Source organism: Molothrus aeneus, chromosome 1 (assembly GCF_037042795.1).
Source record: "Molothrus aeneus isolate 106 chromosome 1, BPBGC_Maene_1.0, whole genome shotgun sequence".
Taxonomy (NCBI): domain Eukaryota; kingdom Metazoa; phylum Chordata; class Aves; order Passeriformes; family Icteridae; genus Molothrus; species Molothrus aeneus.
The window spans coordinates 4,539,968-4,564,630 of record NC_089646.1 but is presented as its reverse complement, the minus strand read 5'-3'; the positions used below and the strand labels follow the sequence as shown (position 1 = coordinate 4,564,630).

The 24,663-nt window shown below is 42.4% G+C and overlaps 1 protein-coding gene across 4 annotated transcripts in view; it reads right to left on the bottom strand.

Moving 5' to 3' along the window:
• The window catches only part of CTDSPL (CTD small phosphatase like), an 85,848-nt gene extending 63,821 nt beyond the window's left edge, over positions 1-22,027 (bottom strand). For all 4 annotated transcript variants that reach the window (XM_066550677.1, XM_066550695.1, XM_066550685.1 and 1 more), the window contains exon 1: positions 21,583-22,027. In XM_066550677.1, the coding sequence (XP_066406774.1) occupies positions 21,583-21,658 (76 nt within the window). In that variant the 5' untranslated portion in view covers positions 21,659-22,027. The remainder of the gene's footprint in view (positions 1-21,582) is intronic.
• Between the last annotated feature and the right edge of the window lie 2,636 nt (positions 22,028-24,663).

Sequence of the window (24,663 nt, the reverse complement as noted above, 5' to 3'; positions counted from 1 at the left end):
ATCTTGAGACTCTGAGCCCCCATTCTAAAAACCCCAAAAATCTATTTTTCACCCTGTGATAAATTCCCTATCATTCTACTTAAACTTTCTTGACTTATAATTCTTCAAAAAAGGTTGGGAGTTGTTTTTTCCAAGGGCTAAAATCAAAGGCACAGGGGTCTTGGGCTCTGTGTCAAGGTCTCTGAGCCCCCTGGGCAGGGGCTGGAGCCCTCCAGGGCAGCCAGAGGAATTTCCTGGGTTCCCACAAGAAACCCTCAGCCTGATGATCCCTTTTTACAGTAATAGGGCTGTGTGTGTAACCCCTTTTAAGAAGATGTAAGTGCATATTAATAATCCATTTTTTTGTGGACAAAAGCGTAAAAATAAATATTAATCTCACTCCAAACACACCATTTGCTTTAGGAAATGAGAAGCCACCAACTATCAATGGCAGACAAGGATGGACAACTACCAGGACTGCACCACCAGGCTCCATGCTGAGAAAAGAAGCCCACGTGTTTCAAGAACTTCTGAAGCAGCTTTTCAGAGCACAGGATTGCCAAAAGCTTTTACTCACTGAACTTTAAGTGGAGCACTGCTAGTAGACAGCCCAGTGTCCTACATTTTTTGGTACTAGTCAAAAAAGGAGCTGAAGAGAAAAGCCAGGAGAGGAACAGCCGTCATCTGTTCCATGTGGAATCATGTTTTAAAGGCAAAGTCCTATGAAGCATAAAGAATAAAAGAAAGGTTGTGTGGTTTAAGTTTGTCTTTCTTCTGCCTAATACAACTCCTGTTTAAACTTAGGTTATAAAGGGAGCCAAACTCATGAAGGAACAGATGAGGCTGCAGCAGGCTGTCACATCAGTGCAGCACAGACTCATTTCGTTCGGAAAAGACCTCCAAGATCAAGGAGTTCAACCATTAACCCACCACTAAACCCTGTCCCCAAGGGCCACATCTACACCTCTTTTAAATCCCTCCCGGGGTGGTGACTGCCCTGGGCAGCCTGTTCCAAGCCCTGATAACCCTTATGGTGAAGAAATTTTTCCTAATATCCAATTTCAACCTTCCCTGGTGCAGCTTGAGGTCATTTCTTTTGGTTCTGTCACTTGATCCCTGGGAGAACAGGCTGAGCCCCACCTTGCTACACCCTCCTTTCAGGTAGTCATAGAGGAGAAGGTCCCCTCTGAACCTCCTTTTCTCCAGGCTGAGCTCCCCCAGCTGCTCCAGAGCCATTCCCTTTTCTGGACACACTCCAGCCCCTCAAAGTCCTTCTTGGATCAATCAAGGAACCCAAAACTGAAGACAGGATTTGAGGTGGAGCACCCCATTAAAAAGAGGGGTTTTGGACATGCAAGTCTCTGTTCCATTTAGGTGAAGTGCTTAACTCCTGGATACAACACATGTGGATCAGCTGGGTTTTTTTTTGCTTCGTGAGGCTCTGACAGTTCAGTTTTGCTGAAAATATTTCAGTTTTTGCTGAAATGAGCCCCACAACAAATGGTGGAAATAGCAGCAGAGAATAATTTCCAGTAACATGTCAAAAATACACTGTCAAAGACTGACTTCTTGCCTCCAAAAGCAAAGACTCCTTTAAATGGTAATCTCCCAAACTGCAGTTATTAGAGGGAACTCAATTCATCCATACCAGAGACACAGAGCATAATCTAATATATATATATAAAATATACTAAGTAATATAAAATATACTAAATATATAATATAAAATATACTAAATAGTGCTGATGAATCAGAGAATACCTTTCCCCTTGTGCAAAACCTGCCTGCATGGATTCATTTGGTACTAGAAGTCCATGTTTTGAAACACTTGGCAAAAATGGACAAATAACCACCTCCACAAACATGAATTTTACTGCAGATGCTTCAATTTGGGCATTGCTATCCCATAACAGAAAGCCCCTAATCCACTTTCTGAGGTTTTTTTTGTTGTTGTTTGTTGGTTTTTTTTTTCCATTTCTCTTGACTAAACTGCAAGACTATGCCCTGCCTTCCCTTGCCATTTCACTGCACGAGAATAAAGACTCTGCCTTATTATGCAGCTTAATGATATGTTAATCTTAAAGCAAAACACTGAAGGGAAACACTAATACTCTCCCCAAACAAACAAACAATCAGAAAATGTGCTGTTGAGTGTAACAGAGCTGTTTGCCCAAATAATGTGAGAAACCCAGGCAGTAATTAACACAAATTGTTTTATTTGTGAGAATTAACAGAATATAAGCAACCTGCCTTCATGATGCAGTTTGGACTTGGCTTCTTATGGACTAGCTGGTGTTACAGCAATAAAACAAAGGGCACTGCAAAATGTAAAGCTGAAGGTTAAAAAAAAGGAGATGTCAGAATCTTACTGGGAGATACAAAGGGAATTTTATAATTTTATATATATTAATATATATATTAAATATATACATTTATATATATATATATAATTATTTATATTTTTTTTTCTTTGAAGACAGGATGCACAAGGATTTGTAAAATGAGGTACAGATTTTCTACAGGGATATCTAGTCCTTGATTTTTCTGAATATTCTGCACTGAAAAATAACATTCAACATATTCTGAGTAAATTATAATAATACTAATTATTATTATTATTATTTAAATTCTTGAGGCTGTGAGAACAGCAGGCTGTATGAAGCATGATGTTATTTCACCTCTGAAGGTCCTGTGGTGAAATAAGACCACAGAGTCTTACAGGTGAAAAGCAGTACCTAGAACATGGTTTTCCTACATGTCCTAGGAATGTCAAGCAGCAGGAAAATTAGCCTACCCACAAAAGCTAAAAAAAAAGAGGAAAAAATTAATATTAAAAAAAAATACAAAGAGTTCCCAGAACTAATGCCACAAAAAATCCCCTTCTTATTCTCAACAGTTATTTTCTGTAATCTCAGAAGGAACATTGGCAGCTTCAGCAAATAGGAACAGACAGAAGGGAAGAAGGGTTGAAAATGCCCCCAAACCCAAAGCACCAAGGTCTCCTCTGCTGCCATTCCCTCAAAACCCAACCTTCTGTACATGAAGCCCCCACAGACACCACCTTACAGCATAACCTCAAATTCTATTTTGAGCTGTTATACATTTAGGGAAAAAAACCACAAACACCATAAAAAAAAAGGGGAAAAGTCGTCAGATATAAATTTATTTAGAAGTAACCCATCATTTCAGCTTCTTCACGGAGCTGTTTATGGATCATCATCTCATTTCTGGAGGAGGCCACAATCACCCTGTGCCACTGAAGTCCTCACTCCAATTTTCTGTAGAGCAGGAACCCTTTTGCCCAAAGCCTCCTCACATTCACTCTACACTATGCAAGAGCCATTCTCATCCTCACTGAAATTATAAACACCCAGATTCTGTGTGCTTTACAGAAAATCTATCAAAGTGCCACACAAAATTGCTGTGGGATATTAAAAACTGCTGAATTTTAAAGCAGAAAATGTAGCATTTTAGAGGTAAAGAATGTCATCTAAATTTTGAATCCAAACTTCAGCTGAATTCAAGAATGAGGATGAATGTATACTACTCATTTTTCTGGATACATCATTGGGCAAATTAAAAAAGGTGGTGGTTGAACAGTTTGTATTTTTCTGGAACACTCAGTAATTTGGGTAGAGCATCTCAAGAACCAGCACCTTAAATCTTTATCAAAAGAGGGCTGGAAAAGAGGAACATCCCTTCCAAAAGAAGTGACTTCACAATTCTGAGGGGGTTTTGACATGTAGTATGACTTAGCTGAAAGTGGAATTTTGATTTACTCTAGAAAACCTGAAAAGCTGTGCATGCACAGCTACTCCCAACAGATAATTATACTACACCAGAAAATGGCTTAGATGAGAGCATGACAAAATTGTTATTATTTTTTAAGGAGGAATCCATAGCCACAGTATCTTCAGGAAATAAATACAGCCAAGGCAAGTGTGAGGACAGAATGAAGCACTGGCTTTAAACTGAAAATCACCTCAAACACTGTGGGAGAGAAGGATCTCTGCAGATAAATTGTATTTAAGTAAACGCAGAACTGCCTGAGTAAGAGAGAATCACTTGATAAAGAATCATTTTATTAGTCCTTTGCACAGTTTGTATTTTTCTGGAACACTCAGTAATTTGAGTAGAGCATCTCAGGAACCAGCACCTTAAATCTTTATCAAAAGAGGGCTGGAAAAGAGGAACATCCCTTCCAAAAGAAGTGACTTCACAATTCTGAGGGGAGGTTGACACATAGTATGACTTAGTTGAAAGTGGAATCTTGATTTTCTCTAGAAAACCTGAAAAGCTGTGCATGCACAATAGGGCAGCTACTCCCAACAGATAATAATGCTATACCAAAAAATGGCTTAGATGAGAGCATGACAAAATTGTTATTATTTTTTAAGGAGGAATCCATAGCCACAGTATCTTCAGGAAATAAATACAGCCAAGGCAAGTGTGAGGATAGAATGAAGCACTGGCTTTAAACTGAAAATCACCTCAAACACTGTGGGAGAGAAGGATCTCTGCAGATAAATTGTATTTAAGTAAACGCAGAACTGCCTGAGTAAGAGAGAATCACTTGATAAAGAATCATTTTATTAGTCCTTTGCACCCCTAGGTTAACATTTTAAGCAGATACAAATTCTGAGGAGGTTATGGAGAACATGGACTGAGATTTGTGGAGCTACAGACACAGGAGCAGTACAAGAGGCAACAGATCCTATTTGCAGCAGGATACATTTCCCCTAAATATTAATAATTACTGTGGTTAAACACTCAAATAGGGCTCCAGGCAGGCTGTAAAATCCAAATTTGACAGGAGGATGCTCAGAGCATCCTCAGCCCCGCTCTGAACAAGGATCTCCAGAATTCCTGGGCAGCGCCATGAGCCTGGAAGCCCCTGTCACAGTAACTACCCCAAAAGCAGGCAACAGGTGTTTATCTCCACTTGTTCCATGTGATTACAGGAGCACAAACTAACCCTCAGCTACTCAAAGAATTATTTACAATGGCTGAAGTAACATTAATGGGTTAAAAACCCCACTGCTTTAAAAAAAAAAATCCCTCTCTAACATTAGTCTGCCAGTCTTGTATGAACAATAAGCCTTTTCTTTTAAATTCTTTTCTGCAGCAAAAAAATTAAAGCTTAGTATTTTTATCTTGAAAACCTATACTGCCAAGGAAGAAAACCTTGAAAGGGCTTGTGAGACACCTGAAAGGTGACTTTTTTTTTAAACTGACATTTACATCACACTGAACTCCTTAAAAGCTTTCCTCCAGTTTTCTCTTAGTTACCTTGCTCTCCTTTTTCTCAGTTTTCTATTTACTGTAGAAATATCTTCTTTTTCTAGATCCTAACTTTTCAAGCATCCTCATTCCCTTAAATTATTTCCTGAGACATTAACAGTAGAGGTAGAGCAAGCAATCTCACAGTCTGCCAGTGGAAATAAAACACCACCTTGCTGATCAGTGATCACAGAAAAAGGGTGAACAGTGTTAAGAGTTTCACTGTCTGCTAAATGCCCTGCAAATATTTCCTAAATTGCAAACTTTGATCATGAATCTCACCCTGCCAAGCTCCAGCAGTGAGCTGAATTTTATCCCTAGTGCCATGCACCAGCCCCCACCAAAATCACACCCTGAGCTCACAGCTGAGTCTGCAGAACGATTTTATCTGGTCCTAAGGGAGGATTTCAGGGCAGGAGTTTAAAGTTGGCTGTAAATTCAACCCCCTCCCAAGCCCAAACACAAATACCTGTGTTAATGCCTCCCCTTGAACCAGAGTTAAGCTCCTGTACAGGGGCCAGGCACAAATATCTGCAGGATGAGAAAAGATTCCAAAATATCCCAGCTCTAAGTTCAAAAGAGGAGAAGGGTGGGTATGAGGGAGGCAGAAGCCATGGGAACAGCTCTGCCAAGGATTCCCCATTCCTGCATCTCTCTCTCCACTGACAAGAGCACCTCGAAGACCAAAATCACTGAAAATCCAATGTAATTCATTAAAAATAATATAAAATCAAAGTTCTAAACAGCTATGAAAATTTTATTTTACTGTGAGTGCAGCAAATTTATACTTCCTGAATACTTTAAAAGAGAAATACAGGACAGTATGGAATTCTTCTAGTGGGATGCAGGCTTTGGACTTTTTTTTTCCCATTAGCAGTTCCCTGGACTATCAACATTTATAGAAGATAAATCCAGTCAGAATGCAGGGTTCATGTGATCTCTTCCCTCACTCCACAACAGCATCCCACTTCCCTCTCCAGCCAGTGTTAAGTCATTATCTCAGATGAATCCCCCTCCCTTTCCAGACCTGAGTATTGATTTCCCTTAGATGCATGGGAAAAAGAGCAGGAAATGCTCTTCCTTCAAAAAAGCAGGAAATGAAAAATTTCTTACAAAGACTTTTCCTGAATAATCACGCAAAGCATCCAGATCTTGCAAAAATAATTTCATTCAGAAACAGGCAATTAAGACAAGATTTCATGGCAATGCTGAAGGATAAACATAAAAAAAAAAGTTGGTGGTACTCACTCAGGAAGGCAGCTGACAAAATCCATCAGAGAAAGAATGAGGAGAGGTGATACTGGTGATATTTTATCTGATTCACTCGCAGCTTTTTGCAATGGGTGATTTGCTACCATCCTATAGAAACAGTGACATCCATCCAAAAGGCCCCTGGGATAATGCAGCCTTTCCATAAGCCTCTATATTGTTCTCCTGGCTGTGTACCAGACACAAGAAATTTCTCAACAGTGGCAAAACAACGAGCCCCTGCTGATGCTGGGCTCAGGTTTGCTTTATGGAGCAGAGCGACAGGACTCGGCTGTGACATCAAACTTCCACAAATCCCAATTTAAATACTCTGCCTCCAGCTCATCCGTGACCAAAGCACACAATTCTTGCCTGCAACAGGGAGAGCTTTTAAATCTCTTCCATTTTTACTGAATTCCTGTAAATTCACCCAGGTGTTGGGGGTTTGGCAGCACTGATGGGCTTCCAGCACGTTACCTAACGCTGCTCCCAACGCTGGGTTTCAAAAATCTGAAAATTCATTTTAACAACCACCCCCAAGGCTGCTAAACTTAGAGAGGCAGAACACCACCACCAAGCACTGAATTTCTTCTGCCAAGTTTTCCCCTCTTCTTCTCCTCCTTTCTCCTGTGAAGAGGAGCAGACTGGTGGCACTCTGCAGGTCCATATCCCCAGTTCCACTGTGATGGAGCCAAACCCCAGCGCTGACACACAGGGTGACAAAGCTAGTGGCAAAGCTGACAAATTAGGATCTTAAACTCTATTTAACTTATCTCTGCACAAAAGTCAGTGAAAATCTGTACAGGCTTCTTCACTCTTAATGGAGTCCCTAAATTCATGTCATCCTACAGCACCCGTGGTTCCTCCACCAACTTTTAGGATTTCAAATCCATTTTATTTATATGCACACAGGACAAAGCCATGCTTAAAATTTTCATTATCAAGTATTATTTTATCCAAAAATACCCCACCAAACCCAAAAACTATTCAAACACAAGATGCCCTCACCTCAAACTTTATCCACCAAAAAAAAGGAAAACTCTCCTGTTCCTCAGCACCTGGTAAGGAACAGGCACAGCAATATTTCCTTTTTTCAGATATGGAAATGGTTCCAGCAACAGTTTGAATACCTGATCATTCTTGAAAAAGTCCAACCAGATTTTTAAGTGCTGCATTATTTAGGACCCCTCCAAGCAAGCCAAATGACTGAACTGAAAGCACCAATGATGGCAGAAAGCTTTGTCTGGAAGACAATTATTGCCAAATTAGGATGATCTGAGATGAGCAGGACACTGCCTCTTTCAGTCCCACACCCACAGCTGAGAGACAACAGAACATCTGCCTCAGCTTCTCCTGAAAAAGGCTGAAATGGATGGTGGAAACACAGTGGTGCTTGTGAGTAAACACAGAAAAAAACCAAACCAAACCAACAAAAAACTGTCCCCAGCAGAGAGGGGAGTCAGTGATGGGCAGGGAGTGCCCTGGGACATCTCCTGGCTCCACACAGGGCAGGAATAACGAGATGTGGTCACTCCAGTAATCAAGAGAAGTGGCATATTTGGCCACTTGGACCAAGAGGCAGCTCATGGGCTAGAGGCACATTGCTATTATTTCCTGTGAGTGTTCCAAGGGCTGCATTTATCCTCTGGGAAGTGCTATAAATAAATGGGATGTTTTCCAGAGGGAAGGGCGTTAGTGGTCACTTTTACCCAAACATTGCCAAAGAAGTATCTTTAGGTCCAGCATCCAAGCCCTTCCTTCAGCTGACAGGTTTTATTTCTGGAATTAAAAAGCCTAGAATTAAAATGTTAATTCTAGAATTACTTCTAGGTTTAATTCTAGAATTAAATCTAAAACTTTCTAGAATAAAAAAAAAAATCCTAGCCAATACTTAATGGTCCCTATCACTAGAACACAAATCGTGTTCATATTAATTTCTCTTGTCCATTTCTTGTTATTTTTTGCTATAATTTACCATGCAACACAACTGATTACAAAGAAATTAATTCATGCAGACTTTGCAAAGAAAACAACCATTTAAGGTGTTTTAGTTGCTTAGTAAACTTGGAATTTGGTGGGTTTTTAAACATGTTTTTGGATACTGGGCCCAAACAGTTATTTTATCACCTAAGGGAAATATTCTGTATCTATTTTGTTCCAGCACAAGACCATCAAACCTCAATCAATGTTTGACTGCTTTGAATAAATAAATAAAAAGCAAAAGTTTTCAAAGATATCTGCCCACTGGACTTGGTAGTGATTTCCACAACTGCAACATTTTAGCAGCTATTTGAAAATACAGGATGCAGCTTCCCAGACAACCACAGTTGCTGTACACTTATGGTCCTAATTAAAGCAAGAAAAGGAGTTTATTCCTGTACAACACTTCCTAGCAGCAGCAGCTGCCAATCACCTGGTAACTCTTTAACGTGTTTCCACTCAGGATTTTTACACCTTTGAAACTTGTTGTTATTATTATCCAAAAGAGAAACCTTTACTGACCTTATTAGCAGAAGAGAAGATAAAGCCATTTATTACTTGAAGGCTTTTAGACAAGGACCACCTACAGTGGGACTTCAGACATCATCTTCATAAGAAAAATTGCAGGTTTTTTTTCTTAAAGAGCAGCATGTATTGGGCTGACAATTACTGGAAAACAGTTTAAAAACAGCACCATAAAGTTTTGTTTTCCCATCTGACTCCACCTGGTATTTTAAGTAGCCAGTGGAAACATTTTACTTCAGCCTTTCACCATCAGCAATAGAAAAAAAAAATCAAGTTTTTTTTTTTGTTGTTGTTTATTACTATGTGCATTGTTTGCTGAAAAAATAATGATTTTTTTACCTATGAACTTGTAAAACTATTTCAAGTGAATTCCAACACCCTCTATGCACAGCACAAGGATACACAAAGCCTAAACTAAACAGATATTAACCTTAACAGGAACTCAGGATTATCTCAGCACATTCTGCAATGAGTCAGCCCAGAATTATTTTACTCTTATCTGTCTTTTATAGTGCCCATTGAAGGCATTTCCAAAATAAAACCAGAGTTACTTCTATGTTTTAGTATAAACAACACTCAGAGAAATGCACACCCTTGTAAAGCAGCATCCCCTTTCTCAAGGGGCTGCAGAGTGGTTTGCTCAGGCTCAGTGCCACATCACCTTGCTAAAAATTGTCCTGCTGTGTCCTCCTGGTCACCACCACAAGGTCACCTTCCACATTTCCAGGAGCAGTTTCACACTCACAGCTTATAACCCTGCTAATATTACTGGGAATTCTTTCTGTGCTTTATTCTGGTTGGCTTGATTTTATTCTTGGGTGGGGTTTGGGTTGTTTTTTTTGTTTTCTTGGATTTGGGAGAACAGGTAATTATTTTTTATGTTGTAAAGTCACAATCGATATTTTTAGATTTACAATTTAAGAAGACTGCAAGTGTTATTTCAGGAGTTTGGTGAAACAAATAATTTTGGGTGATGAGGGAAAGAACCAGAACCATCTGGGACATCAGAAATTCACCACTGTGGAAACTGTATTTGAACAGAACCACAGCTGCACATGGTCAACAAAAAGTTCTGTACTTCAGGGCTTAATCCAGCATATCACACAAAATGAAATGGCAGAGTTTCATTCTATTTAGGACTTTTCCTGAAAGGACACTTAGGAAAATTATAAATGAAAACCTCCTTCTGATCTCTTGTTTTTAGTTACTGAATGCTACTCTGCATCCTGTGGAAATGGCACCTGGCTGAGGGATCCAGGGACACCTGGTCCTCAGGAATCTGCTGAGGCTGTTCCCTGCATCTGGGCCAGGTTTGCTCTGAAAGCTCATTTTTCTCCTTTGAATAATATTACAGTTTTGTATCATGAGCTAGTAACAGTATTTAGCTCTTATGTTTAGGATAAACAACTGATTGATTTAAAGGTACTGAAAAGAATCCATCACTGCTACAAGTGACATTTTTAAAAACATTCTGCTCTCAGAGCTCCCCTGCCTGCCAGAATGATGCTAAACAGGTAATTTATAATGATGTGCAGCAGCAGCACAAGTAAATACAGGCATGAGACCTGAACAGATTCCTATTTCAAAACTGTCAAGTTTGATTTCTAGTTTTGTTCAAATTTTTGTCTTTTCTTCATCATGACATGTTTACCAAAGGGAGAGTGGAGGCAACTATAGGGTAACATGTTGAGCACCAACAAATATGAAAGCTTTACAGGAAAAAAAACCCCTCAAACTATCATAAGAGTAACACTGAATGCTCTTTGTAGCAATACTAGTTAGCATGTAATTAGTGTGTACAATTAGTCATTAGCAACCTTCCCAGTAGAGACAGGAAGAATTTGCTGGAGTGTTTCAGATTTCTTAGAGGGCAGGGATAAAAAAAAAAAAAAAGGCATTTGAATTTCAGGGCCAAGTTTGCATTAAGCTGTCAGTTTTATCATGGTAATCTGGAGCCAGAAACATTCATGTATTCAATCCACTCTAAAATTCAGAAGGACACTTCCTGGTTTTTCTTAGGTTTCACTTTCAATCTCCATTAAACTTCACCATACATCCTTCTTTGACATATCTAATCTCAACAGAAGAGGGAATCTTCCAGAAAGACAGGAGCTGCTGCAATGTGAGGAAAAAGGAAGCCCATAACTATGCACTCATGATAAACCCGATTAAAGAAATCCAGTTAAAATCTCATTCCTTTGTGGATAAGCACAGACCTCTACACAGATGCAAATTGTTTTCCAGTTATGCTGTAAACCCCCTCCTTCTGGGACTTTCCAATTTATGTCAATGTGTAATTAGCAAATGAATTGCTCTGCAGATTGCATTCAGTATTCTTTTCCTTTTCTTTTCTTAATTCCCCAACTAACATAACCTTCCCCCCTTTCTCCACTTGCAAAACTCTCCAAATCACTTTCAACTTGTGGATTCTCAACAAAATCAGCTTCACATCATAAAAAGTAATGAGAACTGGCAGCTGGCCAACAAATGACTTGGCAAAGGTAATCATCTTCCAGCACCCAGCACAGGAAAAGTGTCAGTGAGTTCAGGATAAATACAAGCACAAACACTTGATGTGCTCAGTTGTAATGAAATTTTACCCTTCCTTCCTCTAGTGCCCCATTTCCATCCCTGGAAATGTTCAAGGCCAGGCTGGATGGAGCTTGGAGCAACCTGATCTAGTGGAAGGTGTCCCTGCCCATGGCAGGGGTTGGAACTGGATGATGTTTCATGTCCTTTGCAATCCAAACCATTCTATGACTGATGACACACAATTCATATGCTGAAACACAATCAGTACCTTTCTAACACTGGTTTTCAGTACCTTTAAAAGGTTGCATCAGTTATAACAAATGCAAATTGCTGCCAGTTAATCCTGTTTAGGAACTCCCAGATAAACAGTTTTGGAAACCATTTCTTCACAGGTTATGCAGGTCACCTGTATGAGGCATGAGCTAACATTTCCTTCAACCCAAATGGGACCTTCTGCCTTTCACTCTGAAGCCATGCTGTACCCTGGGAAGAGCCCTGGAGCACTTACTCTATTATTCTGGTTATTCTTCATGCATCTCCTCCCTTTAAATACAGCACAACATCCACTGGAGGTGACAAAAGACCTTTATTTTCCTAAATTTCAACACAGAGAACATCTCTCCTTATAAGACAGCTCCTACATCACCAAATTCCCAGGAGACAATCTGTCCCTACAGGATTGTCCAGGGCTCCTCCTCAGCCCCAAACATCAACTTCTCACAGAACCACAAAGCTTGGAAAAGATCTCTGAGGTAGAGTCCAACCTTTACCACAACACTGACACAGCAGAATTATCCCTGGACAATTCTGCCACCAAACACCTCAGCCCCTGGAGCTTCAACAGCATCAGAGCACAGAGGCAGCTGCTGCAGCCCAGATCTTCTGATGAGAAGATAAAAAGGCAAGAAAGCAAAACAAGGCAAGGGAGAGAATTTTCAAAAACCCCAAAAGGTCAAAGATTAATTCCAAAAATCCCTGTGAAATACATACTTGAAGTGTTTTCCCTGAAATGCTTCGCTTTACACTGCATTCATCAAATTGTTAATGTGTATTTTTAACCAATTTTTGTTGAAAGAAGTCCCATAAGCCCATTTGTAAAAATTTTTAAGGGTTTTGTGAAGGCGTAATGAGACACTTTACAATTGTACCCTTCTCTCCAGGTGGTAAATGTTAGACCTTTCTTTGTGCTTGGCTGAAGCAAGTATATAAATGATTAAATATTTTCTAGGAATGTGTCACTATTGACCTCTCCTTTGCAGAATGCCTCTATCTGACTATCACTAGGAAAAACTGCCAAACCTCACACTGCAAACCAACTTCAAACTCTACACCCACCATTCTGAGCTTCACTGAGGTGGACCTGCTGCAGAAACACCAGGAGGCCACCAAAAAAAGCTCTGAGAGCTGGAGAACCTCTGGCATGGAGACAAACCCAGGGTTGAGGGTGTCAGCAACTGTTTGTCTCCATGCCAGAGGTTCTCTGGAAGAAAACCTCTGGCATGGAGAAGAGAAGAGAAGAGAAGAGAGAACCTCTGGCATGGAGAAGAGAAGAGAGAACCTCTGGCATGGAGAAGAGAAGAGAGAACCTCTGGCATGGAGAAGAGAAGAGAGAACCTCTGGCATGGAGAAGAGAAGAGAGAACCTCTGGCATGGAGAAGAGAAGAGAGAACCTCTGGCATGGAGAAGAGAAGGCTCTGGAAGATCTCAGGAGTGCCTGAAGTGCTCCAAGAGAGCTGGACAGGGACTGGGGACAAGGGACTGGAATGACAGGATAAAGGAGAATGACTCAGAACTGCCAGAGGGCAGGGTCAGGTGGAATATTAGGAAGATATTTTTTCCCTGTGAGGGTGGGCAGGCCCTGGCACAGGGTGCCCAGAGCAGCTGTGGCTGCCCCTGGATCCCTGGGAGTGCCCAAGGCCAGGCTGGATGGGCCTGGAGCACCCTGGGACAGTGGAAGGTGTCCCTGCCCATGGCAGGGGGTGGCACTGGATGGGTTTTTAAGGTTCCTTCCAACCCAAAGCCTTCTGTGATCCTGTGAAAGCCTTCCTGGAATCAGATCCCTGGTAAGCACATGGACATGCACTCATGGGCAACGAATGCAAGTATGTAAATATTCAGGCATGAAAATACAAGACAGCTTTTGTGGACAGAAATAAAGCAGCACTGTCTGCCAATTGTTAAATGCATGCTCAGAATGACTTTGTCTAAGATTTGTATCTTTTAAAAAAACTTTTTACTAACATTACTTCAAAAAGAAACCACCACACCTGAATTTTTCTACACATGTCCACTGTAACAGCACCTTTCTGTGGCACAATTTCTTCATGCTGATTATGAGGATGGAAACCGATTTATCTAGCCCAAAGTGTTCCCAAAGGCAGGAATTCATCCTCAAGAGCTGGAAGCACATCCCTCCCTCTGGCTCCCAGAGACCAGGGGAGGAGTCCCACACACCAAGGGAACAGCCAAGCTTTGCAAATCATCAAATAAACAAGAAAGTTTCAAATTTTACTGCTGATTACAGCAGGCCAGGACACAGCAAGATTCTTTTTACTGCCAATTCCGCTGGGAATCCTGGAGGACAAGTCAGGAAGCAGAGAGCTGCGGGGGTGGGGAGAGCAGGGCAGCGAATAAAAATCAATACTTCCCTTGCTACCAGGAAAATAAGGTTTGCAACAGTGGAAGCAAACAACTGGCCAGTCACTCAGCAGAGAGGACTTGGCTTTAAACAAGATCATCAATATGCAAACTGTAACTGCAGGCTGAGGTTCAGGAAATATTTGCCTCCTACAAACCTGTTCTGATAGTTTAGAAACATTTTACAAGTTATATACACATTTGATTTTGATCAGGCATCCATTATTTGGGGCTGCTCCTCTGTACAAAATAGGTCCTCCAGAGTCTTATTTTCCCATCTGTCAGGCTTTAAATATATTAATAAACATTCAGAAGAGACTACCAGCTTCTTGAAAACATAAATAAAGAAAAAAAAAATCTCATTTCAACCCCCCAACACCCTTAGAATCCAAGTCTATCATGTATTTATTCAGCTTTAGCTCGCCATAAATTTTCTAGATAATAGAATTCTCATTTCTAGTGCAGCCAATCACTTCTAATAATTGGGTTCTTCTTTTTACAAATCATACTTTATTATCTTGTACAAAGAAAACAATAAGTGGCACTTTGCAAGTGATCATTTTGATAACAGGCTGAATAAAGCCTACAAGCTTTAGAACAGGACTTTCTCTGCTCATTTGGTTAAAGTTGATATTTTTACTGCTTGTATTTGTGTTACACAGTAGCAGCTGGCACTGAAAGGACTGAACTGTATAAAACTCTTAAGATTTTTTTTTCTTGTCTTACAGCAAACATTGCAGAAATACAAAAAAAAAAAGACAAAATTATACCACAGCAGAGCACGGGGAACATATTTTCACTCAGATCTATTTAGATGCTACTTAAGCTTTCCATATCCATCCCATCCACGTCCATTTCATGCCTCAACCTCTCCAAGTAAAAATAAAGCAAGCTCCCCTCAAACTCCAGCAAAGCAGAATTTAGAGAAGATTAACATTTCCAGCATGAAACTCTTGGAAATTTGTCTGTGATGACATAAAAGCACAAAAGGCTCTTCCTCTGTGCCTGCTTGCCGCTCTGGGAGTTCAGCAAACAATCATTTGAACCCAGTGAGATGTTTGAGCTGAGCACTGAAAATAGAGTTTAGATCAGGAACACCCACTAGAACCAACTCATGGAGACCTAGGAGATGTTGCTGAATGTTTCTGGGAGATTCTTCCAGCCAGGTTTCCACTGCTGAGAAGCATGGGATGGTTTACAATCCTCACCAGCAATCCAGATGTGATCTTTATAAACATCTAAACAGGCTTGGCCCGTTGGAGTTGTATCAGCCCTTCTCTTGTTTCAGCTTGGAAGATTCCATCCCTTTCTGGAAATAATTCTGAGCTGGGATAAGGGGGCACACTAAACCACCCAAATGTGTGGGCAGAGACCCTCAGACTTCATCAGTGGTCTGAAAAGAAGGTAAAAAAGTTTGTGAAAACATCTCCAGAGACTCATTCACACTGTGATTAAAAAAAACTCTAATGGTTCAGGTTCCATTGCGAACCTTTTTCATCCAATTTATTGCAGAAGACAATTCACATCTGTAGGGACACCAAAACATTCTGTTACTCTAAATAACTGAAAATAGACACTGATGAAGTCTGGTCAGGAGTGCTCAGGGCAGGCTGGGAGGCCATGCCAAACCCCAGAACTATTCCCTGTGCCCCCAGCAGCCTCTGCCTGGGCTGCACAGGCAGGATTTCATTCCCTGCTCCATCCCCAAACAGGCTGGAGCACTCGGGCACCTCTCTGCTCCTTCCTGCATCCACATTCCTCTGCCCTCCCAGCAAGATATATCCCCCAGGCAGGGAGAAGAAAGAAGGATGAGCCACATTTTCCCTCACTGATTCACACAGTGGGCAAAACCTAAGCAAGAATGGAGATAATTAGAACTGTCTTTGCTTTTCCTCCTCTTTTTTTTTTTTTTTTTAAGAAAACGTTAGCTCTTGTTGACAGAAAAATTTCAAATTTTTTCTGTCCAGTTCTGTTGGCTGGGCATGAGAAATGGACAAATTAAACCCCTAAGTTATCATTTCCATAGCCATGATTGCCTGAAACTGGATTTTTAATTGAAAATATAATACTCAGCCCCAACCACGGTGGTCATTGCCAACAACTCAAAATTCAAAAGATACCAAAAGTGCACTTTCTTACAGAGGGAACAGCTAAGATTTGACATATACATAAAAATGGTGAGATAGATCTATTTTGCAACCATTTTCATGTCAGAATGGTGACTTTTACAGGACAGTCAAGCTCATAAATTAAGCATTCCACAAAGGGAGAACAAGCTTCCCACAGTCAAACCTATCTACGAGGGCAACGGGAAAGTCCTTCACAACAATGCTCAAGTCAGGGAGTTTCATTTCTCTTGGCCTTTTGCCTTCTCAGCATTTCAGTTTTTATCCCTTTAAAGAAACACAAATGGAGCCCTTATCCAGAGGCTTATTTGGAATGTTCAGCTTAAACTCTGAGAGCTGAAGCGTGGCATCGATCACACTGCATTTTACTGATTATGTCAGAAAATGCTATTTGCATTTCTGAATACTGAATTAACAAAATGTAGGTCAACTTTGTTGGGTTTCTTCTTTTTTTTTTTTTTTTTTTTAAAGCATGTTAAACTTCTGAACACTTTAGTGAAATCACCACATTGAAACCAGTAGGAATTTCAGGTGACAACAGGCACTGTGAAGAAATGATCACACTGCAGGGGTTATAAACTGGCTGAATATTTGATATTCAGACTAATTACCATTCCCATCTGCCAGTGCACTTCTGCCTGTTAACTGGGACCCTAAATCAAATCTTGGGTTACTACAGCCTCCCTGGAACATAAAACCTACTGTATGGCTACTCTGGTTTCATATAACAACTATGTCATTAGTTAATGATTTAAAATTTTGCCCTCTGCAAGCAATTCACATTCCAGTGGATTGCTGGAGTGGTTTCCAAATCTTTTTTTTTTTTTTTCTTCTCCCCTTTAAATGCTACTTTAGTGTTAAAATTCTGAAGTCAATATTATAAAAATCTGTTGAGACAATGTCTCAGGATCATTAACATATGTTCAAGTGTTTGAATACTCTGAATCCTGGTGATGTAATGGCAAAAAAGTACATTCAAAATATTTTCAGCTATATTCAAAATGTTTTTTTTATTGAAGACACAATTAAAGACATTTATTTTGGCTTTTAACTTGAGATCTTCAGAACTCTTTATTTAAAATTATAATGAGTATTGCTCTCATTGCTGTTTTTTTCCAACTCTATTTGAAAGAAAAGAAGGTAAAAAAGTTTGTGAAAACATCTCCAGAGACTCATTCACACTGTGATTAAAAAAAACTCTAATGGTTCAGGTTCCATTGCGAACCTTTTTCATCCAATTTATTGCAGAAGACAATTCACATCTGTAGGGACACCAAAACATTCTGTTACTCTAAATAACTGAAAATAGACACTCAGCTGACAGGAAAATTTTAGAGAAGTCAGGAAAGATGTAGCTGAAGACAGAAAACAAACCACCACAGCCTGAAGGAGGTACCTGAAGGACTGGACTGGTTTTTTTTTACTACTATTGAACTTGGCACTTGGAAACAGCCAAGAATTTGCATCATTTATGAGGATCAAATTAATGCAGGCAGGTAAAAAAAAAGGAAATTCATTTCTCTGGACTGAATGCCTGTTGCCCATCCATGACCACACTCTCTCAATGTGACACTCAGAGCAGCTCTGTCAGCACTGCTCAGTTTTCTGTACATTTAATCATACAGATTTTACATTAGAGGTCTATGAGTAATATGAACTAACACAAATTTAAAAATAAAATAACCAGTTGATTTTATCTGGGATGATTTATAGAGATCCAGACTTTCAGTTTTTCTTCATACTTTTTATTTATATTTTTCTCATTTTATATTTTTCTTCTATTTTCTTCTCTGCTCACATTTACCCCGATTAAAAAAAAACTCCTTTCACATACTTAGGTCTCCATTTTAGCTTCAAGTTTGTTAATGTTCCCAATTTCCAGAAGTGCCAAATGACCACAACATAAAATATTCTGCAAAGAACTACTATTTCTGCTACTTAAAAAACTAACAGAGAATTGAATTCTCTCTGAATTTAGAGTCAAAAGAATTTCCAGGCACCTATGAATCACTTCCAGTTGAGAAAATCTAAGTTTCTATTTCCCAGAACTAATTTAACAACACAAATAGAGACCAAAATCCTCCAGCAGCACCAACACCACAGGCATTTGAGAACATTACAATAATAATAATAACAAAATATGATTGTAGCAAACCTTCCATGCTCAGCTTTCATCTTGACAGACAACTAAATCCAGTGCACCACCATGTGGCAACATATTAGGGAATGGTTCACATACCAAGACCTGGTTTTTTCCACCTTCAAAATTTTTTGTTATTTCTTAAAAAATAAATGTTAACGAATCCTTCTTAGCGTTTAAAAGATCCCCCTAACAAGTTGCCACAGCTTCACTCATCTCCAAGGCTATTTTTAATACACCTGGACTAGCAAGAAAAAGCTTGAGGATTTGTAAAACACAATATTTAACTAAAAACACAACTGCCCCAGGACCAGAGAACCAGCTCTGTTTCTTGCCAGCCTCGCTCCCTCACACAGGAGAAATCTGGCAAAAGCTTAAACTGCACATCGAATTCCTTTTAAAACATAAATACATTTTAATAAATAAATTAAGCTAAATGCTGGCCTCACATCTGATTAAAAGCTTAAAAAAAATCTTGGGAAAAAAATCAAAACCTTGAAGGTATCCACATGCATTATTTAGCAGCTGCTCAGTTACTCTGGAACTGCCTCACTCCAGCTGAACAACAAGAAAATAAATGATTTTTCTTCCACGACAAACACCAACACAAGCTCTCAACAACCCTAAGGAAACCCTGATTCCCAAAGCCAACACATGCCACTTAGTACCCTGGAATTTCCTTCTGCAGCCAAATGCTAAACTCAGAGGAAAAAAAAAACCCCAGCTTTTCATTAAACTGAACAGCTTTGCCTCACACAGCACAGTGCTGCTGTATTTCACCTTATCACAAAATTCCAGAATTCAGCCTCAGCTGATTGTGGATTTCATGAAACAGAGAGTTAATTCATTATGCCTTAACACACTTGTGAGCCATTTTGTACCCATCCCCTGAACCAGCAGCAGAGACTCAAGCACAGCTGAGTTATCTGGGCTCCCTATCTGCGCTCCGGGCTCTTTCTCTCGAAGCTCACCGGACCTAAAGGCTCTGAAATCTGACAGAAATTTGGGTGAGGATGTGCAGCCACGCCAGGGAGGCAGGCAGAGCCACGGGTTCCCACAAGCTGCCTACCTCCAGCACCGGGAAAACCTGTAGTGGAAGAGGCTGGAGCAGGCAGTGCTCTCCTTCCAGAGCCCAGGACAGACAGACCCGCGGTTCTCCTGCTGCAAAAGTTGCTCTGGAGTGATGTGAAAGTCTTACCACAGAGCTCATCGTCAATCCAACCACGTTTAAAAAAAAACACACACCCCAAAAGCCGAAAAAAATGGTAATTCACCTCCTGCTTGAAGATGACGCTGGAGTTTCCTCATCTCCAACTCCAGGTCCCCTCCTTCCCCTCTCCCCCAGCCCAGCCCTGCTAACACCAAGCCTGAAAAGCTCTTTCTCTGCGAAGAAGACCATCACGATTTTCTGCCAAAGACAAACCAATAGCAAGAACACAATGCACATTATGCAAGTTACTGCAGAGTTATGCAAGTTAGATGCATATTTTCACTCGCTCTGCCGAGGACTCTGAAGCCACTTGTTTGATGTGGATGCCTACTCTTATTCCCAGCTGTCAAATCTTCCTCTGCTTGTCTCAACTGGCTTTTTTTGCACTAAAATTTCAAGCAGTTGCTACAGATATCAACGAAACCCTTCCATAACATACAATCATCTAGGCGATTAAAACCACAAGCTCTGAGCTCAATATCACACACGTCTACCCTAAACCAGGTCTTAGGAGATGGGGCAGGCAGAGCACAGCACCTCAGTTACTGTAGATACCCCACACTCCACACTGCCAAAACAGAGGAAAGCATCAAAAATCTCTTGAGCCAAACCAGGCCTCGTGGTGGAACTACCATCTCACAAGCAAAAGGAATTAGAGAGTTACATAAACACTCCTATGCCAAAAATAAAGAATTTTTTGTTCAAACACCCCCCAAACCTGGTGGTTTGGGCTTTTTTTTTTGTTTTTTTTTTTCTCTACCTCCATACTTGTGCAGTCAGCACTAGTGAAGCAAGAAGACACAGATTTCATGTATGGCCTTACAGTCAAAAGTAACTGGGAGCAACTTCTCCAACAATACAGGAGCCCTCACTAGCTCCAAGATGAGCCACACAAAAATGCAAGCTTTTTGGGCACTAAATTCACCAATTTCAGGGGGAGAGCTATCAATCTACCATTTCAGACGACTGCTCAGAGATCTGACCGTACCTACTAAGGAACATGGAGGCATAACTCTTTACTTCTGATTTCTGCCCCTTCTCCCCTGTTTACCAGCACTGCCTGTCACAAAGCATAAAAGTGACATCCAAGTAACTTCCCAAAGCCGTGAACAAGCCCCCAAAACCTGAACCCTCCTGCTCACCCACCAGGCACAAGAACACAACCACTTACAGCCCCAAGAGTGCTCCAAGCTTCTGAAAGCAAACAAGGTTAAAGGCACTCGTCAACATCCAGACTTTTGAGGGAAGCAGCTCCTTCAGCCAGGCTGGATTCATCTCATTTGGGAGTAAAACCCGGTCCAAGTGTGATGCCTTACGCAAGCAACAACTATTTATCTAAGGAGTCAAACAGAGCCTGCTTTAACAAGTAGCTTGTGTCTCTTCCTGAGAGGCACAAGTAACCTCCAACAAACCCGAAAGCTGCACAGATTCTGAAATGGGGAGGCAGGGAGGAATATATGAAAGAAATCTGGTTAAAAAAAAAAAAAAGAAGGGGGAAAAAGAATTTAAAATCGTTCCAGCAGATATTTCAAAACCTTCCAACACACCCAGCACAGGTATCCCTTCCCTGAAGCAGGGCACTAACTGCACATTGACCACCTTATAAAGTTACCTCCCCAAACATCAAGGAACAAGAGTATTTTTTTTTTATGACTGATGAAATTCGGTATTTAAACACTTTTAACAACTTCTCAGCTGTATCCAACAAGCAGTTTCAGACACCCTTCACGCAAATACCTTCATCCCACGAAAAAAAAAAATAAAATAAAAACAACAACCAGCCCAAACCCAACAAGCCCTCCTCTATTCCCAGCAGCCTGGAGAGGATTATACGGCCACTGAAGAATGCGAGTTGTTACTACGTGCATTTTTAAACAGAGGGGGGGAAGAAAAAAAATCACGGAGAAAGATAGAAAGCAGCTCACCTTTATCCTGAGTGCAGGACAGGATCTCCTCCTCTTTGGGGTTAGTCACCTGGGTGATAATGGACGGGTTGTCCATGGAAACAGAGTGAGATTCCACCTGGCTATTTCCCTCTCAGAGGCAGGCTTGTGTGCGGAGGGGGGTTATACGGGGGGGAGCGGGTTTGTTTGTTTGTTAAAAAAAAAAAAATAAAAAACTATCGGAAAAAAAAAAAAAACCAAAACAACCAAAACCTCAACAAGCAACTCCTCCAGGAGCGAAACCGAGGGGAAGGGGGTGGGAAGGACGCCAAACGCGATGCCACAGCGGCCTCTTGCCGGCGCCAATTCTGCACGGCGAAGGGGGGGGGAAAGGAGCGCAAACCTCCCCCCCCCTTTAAAAAAAAGCGAATTAATCCAATTCACCCTTGCGGGAAGCCCGCCGAGCGCTGCCCCCCGAGCCCCCGCCGCCTCCCGAGGCGGGGGAAGAGCCCCCGTCCCTCCGCTCCGCGCCTCCCCCCGCGGCCTCACGCCGCCCCCCGCATCCACCTGAGCCGCCCCTACATTCCCCCCCCCGCCGCCCGCCCCCGCGCTTATCTCATCCCCGCGCCCCCCTTCCTCCCGCGGGCAGCGCTCGGCGGAGCGACGCCGGGCCGCCCCCTCCACCTCCTCCTCCTCCTCCTCCTCCCCCCGTTCCCGGGTCGCGGGCGAGGAGGGAAGCGCGGTGCGAGGGGAGGAAGGGAGGGGAAAGGGGCCGAGCTGCTCCCCGCGCTGCGCCACAACCCGCCCGCCGCCGCTGCCGCCGCCGCTGCCGCCGCCGCCGCGCCCCGAGCCCGTGAGCGCGCCCGGCCCGCCCCGCGCCGGGTCCGGAGCGAGGGGCGGGAGCGGCAGCGCCCGGCGGTGCGCGGTAAACAACGGGGCGGGGCCGGGCCGGGCTGGGCCGGGCGGAGCGGAGCGGAGCGGGGCGGGCAGCGCGCACAACACCGCGGGGGTGGGGCCGGGGCCGGGCTTACAGCGGGGGTGGGGCTGGGCAGCCGTGAGGGCGCGGGGCGGGCCCGGCCCGGCCGCCATTTCCCGCCTCGGGCTGCGCGGGAAAAAATAAATCACGGCGGCGGAATTGTTTGGGTGGGAAAAGGGCTGTGGGATCGGCGCTGCTCTGTCAGCCACTGTGTGCTACGTGCGGGCTTTCCTCAAACATATCCCGGGACCGTGATTCCACCACCAATAGGACTGGCGCGTCCTATTTCTAATGTCTAATCAATCAACTTTTCTGTGAAGGAATTGTTGCTAATGTCCAAGCTAAACCTTCCTGGCACAATGCGAGGTTGTTCCCCCTCATCCTGTCCCTGTTCCCTGGGAGCAGTGCCTGATCCCCCCGGCTGTCCCCTCCTGTCAGGAGCTGTGCAGAGCCACAAGGTCCCCTCTGATCCCCTTTCCTCCAGGCTGAGCCCCTTTCCAGCTCCCTCAGCTGCTCCTGGTGCTCCAGAGCCTTCCCAGCTCCGTTGGCCATCTGGACCTAATATTAACAGATTCATGAACAGATATAAGCCTTCTATTAGAAGACGTGTGGAGTGAAGTCTTTTTACCAGTGAATGTGTCTTTTTCAGAAGCAAGTGCGCAGCTCAAATCACAGAATCACTCCATTTGGGAGTGAGCACAGTGGGTCACCTGGTCCCGTGTCCCTGCTCCGGCAGAGAGGACCCCAGCAGGGCATGGCACAGGATTGTGTCTGGATGGCTCTGGAATATCCCCAGGGAGGGAGACCCCACACCTTCTCTGGACAATCTGTTCAGGGTTTGGTCACTCCACAAAAAGTTCTGCCTCATGTCCAGGGGGAAATTCCTGGGATCATTCCTGCCCATTCCTCCTGTGCCATTGCTGAGCCTGGTTCCTGCTCCAAGCCCTCCCTGCAGATGCTGACGGACATTGGTGAGGTCCTCTCAGTGCATCCTCTCAAGGCTGAACAGCTTTTCCTCACAAAAGAGTCCATTAATCTTCCTTGTAGCCTCTGCTGGACCCACCCCAGGAGCTCCATGTCCCTCTTGCACTGCAGAGGTAGTGATGGCAGCTTGGCTGCTTCTCTCACAGCAAATACCCTCTGTCTTTTTCCTAAAAGTAATGTCTGGCTCTCCAGGAATTCCCAGAGCTGCTGTTTGCTGGTGCATGAGGATATAAATTATGGTGTACCTGTCCTGCTCCCACCCTTCTTGGTACCTGCCATTACCCAGGGCCTCGGGCCCAATACTGGGGAAAGTACATGGGGAAAAAGCCCACCCCAAATTATGGCTCTTTTGTGGGGCTGCCAGAGTGTAAAACCAAGAGAAAACCTTTTTAAAAAAAAGCATAGTGGTGTATTTAACATAAATAAAGAATTGTAACCTCCTGTGCCTCCTAGAAAAAAACAAACTAATGTATATTCAAGCCTCTGTTGTAACCTCGCTACACTAAAGATAGGTATAATTTTATAATTAATTAAATAAATGAGGAAAATCCTTCTGTAGCCAGCAGAAACCCAGGCAACATGAATTTTTAGTAATGTTGGTTACAATTATCTTCTTTTTGCACTAAAGGGGAAACCAGTGACAATTTACATTAACAAAATATTTAGAAATTTATCTATGAACAGTTTTCCCTAACAGTAACAAAGTCATGGCATTGACTCCCCATCCCTGGACGTGTCCAAGGCCAGGTGGGACAGGACTTGGAGTCATCTGGGACAGTGGAAGGTGTCCCTGCCCATGGCAGGAGGTTGGAATTGGGTGATCTTTAAAGTCCCTTCCAACCCCAGCCATTCTGGGATTCTGTGATTCCTTTCAGCTGCCAAGCTGGGTTGCAGAAATGACCATTTTGTTTAATTCAAGCAATTTAAGCAGCTGTTTTTGTTGCAGCTCTTCCTCACTGTGAAAGAAGACTATGGGCCCAGCCTCGAGGAATTTCTGCTCTGCAGCAGTGCCACATCCAGTTTCTGGAGAAAATGACTTAACAGCTCGGGGGCCTTGTTTCATTCCTGCACTCAACAGATTTTAAACACTTTGCTGCAAGCCTTCAAATCACTGTGTTTTTTTCCCTGTAGAAAAAAATCATTCCAAATCTACCTGTGCTTTC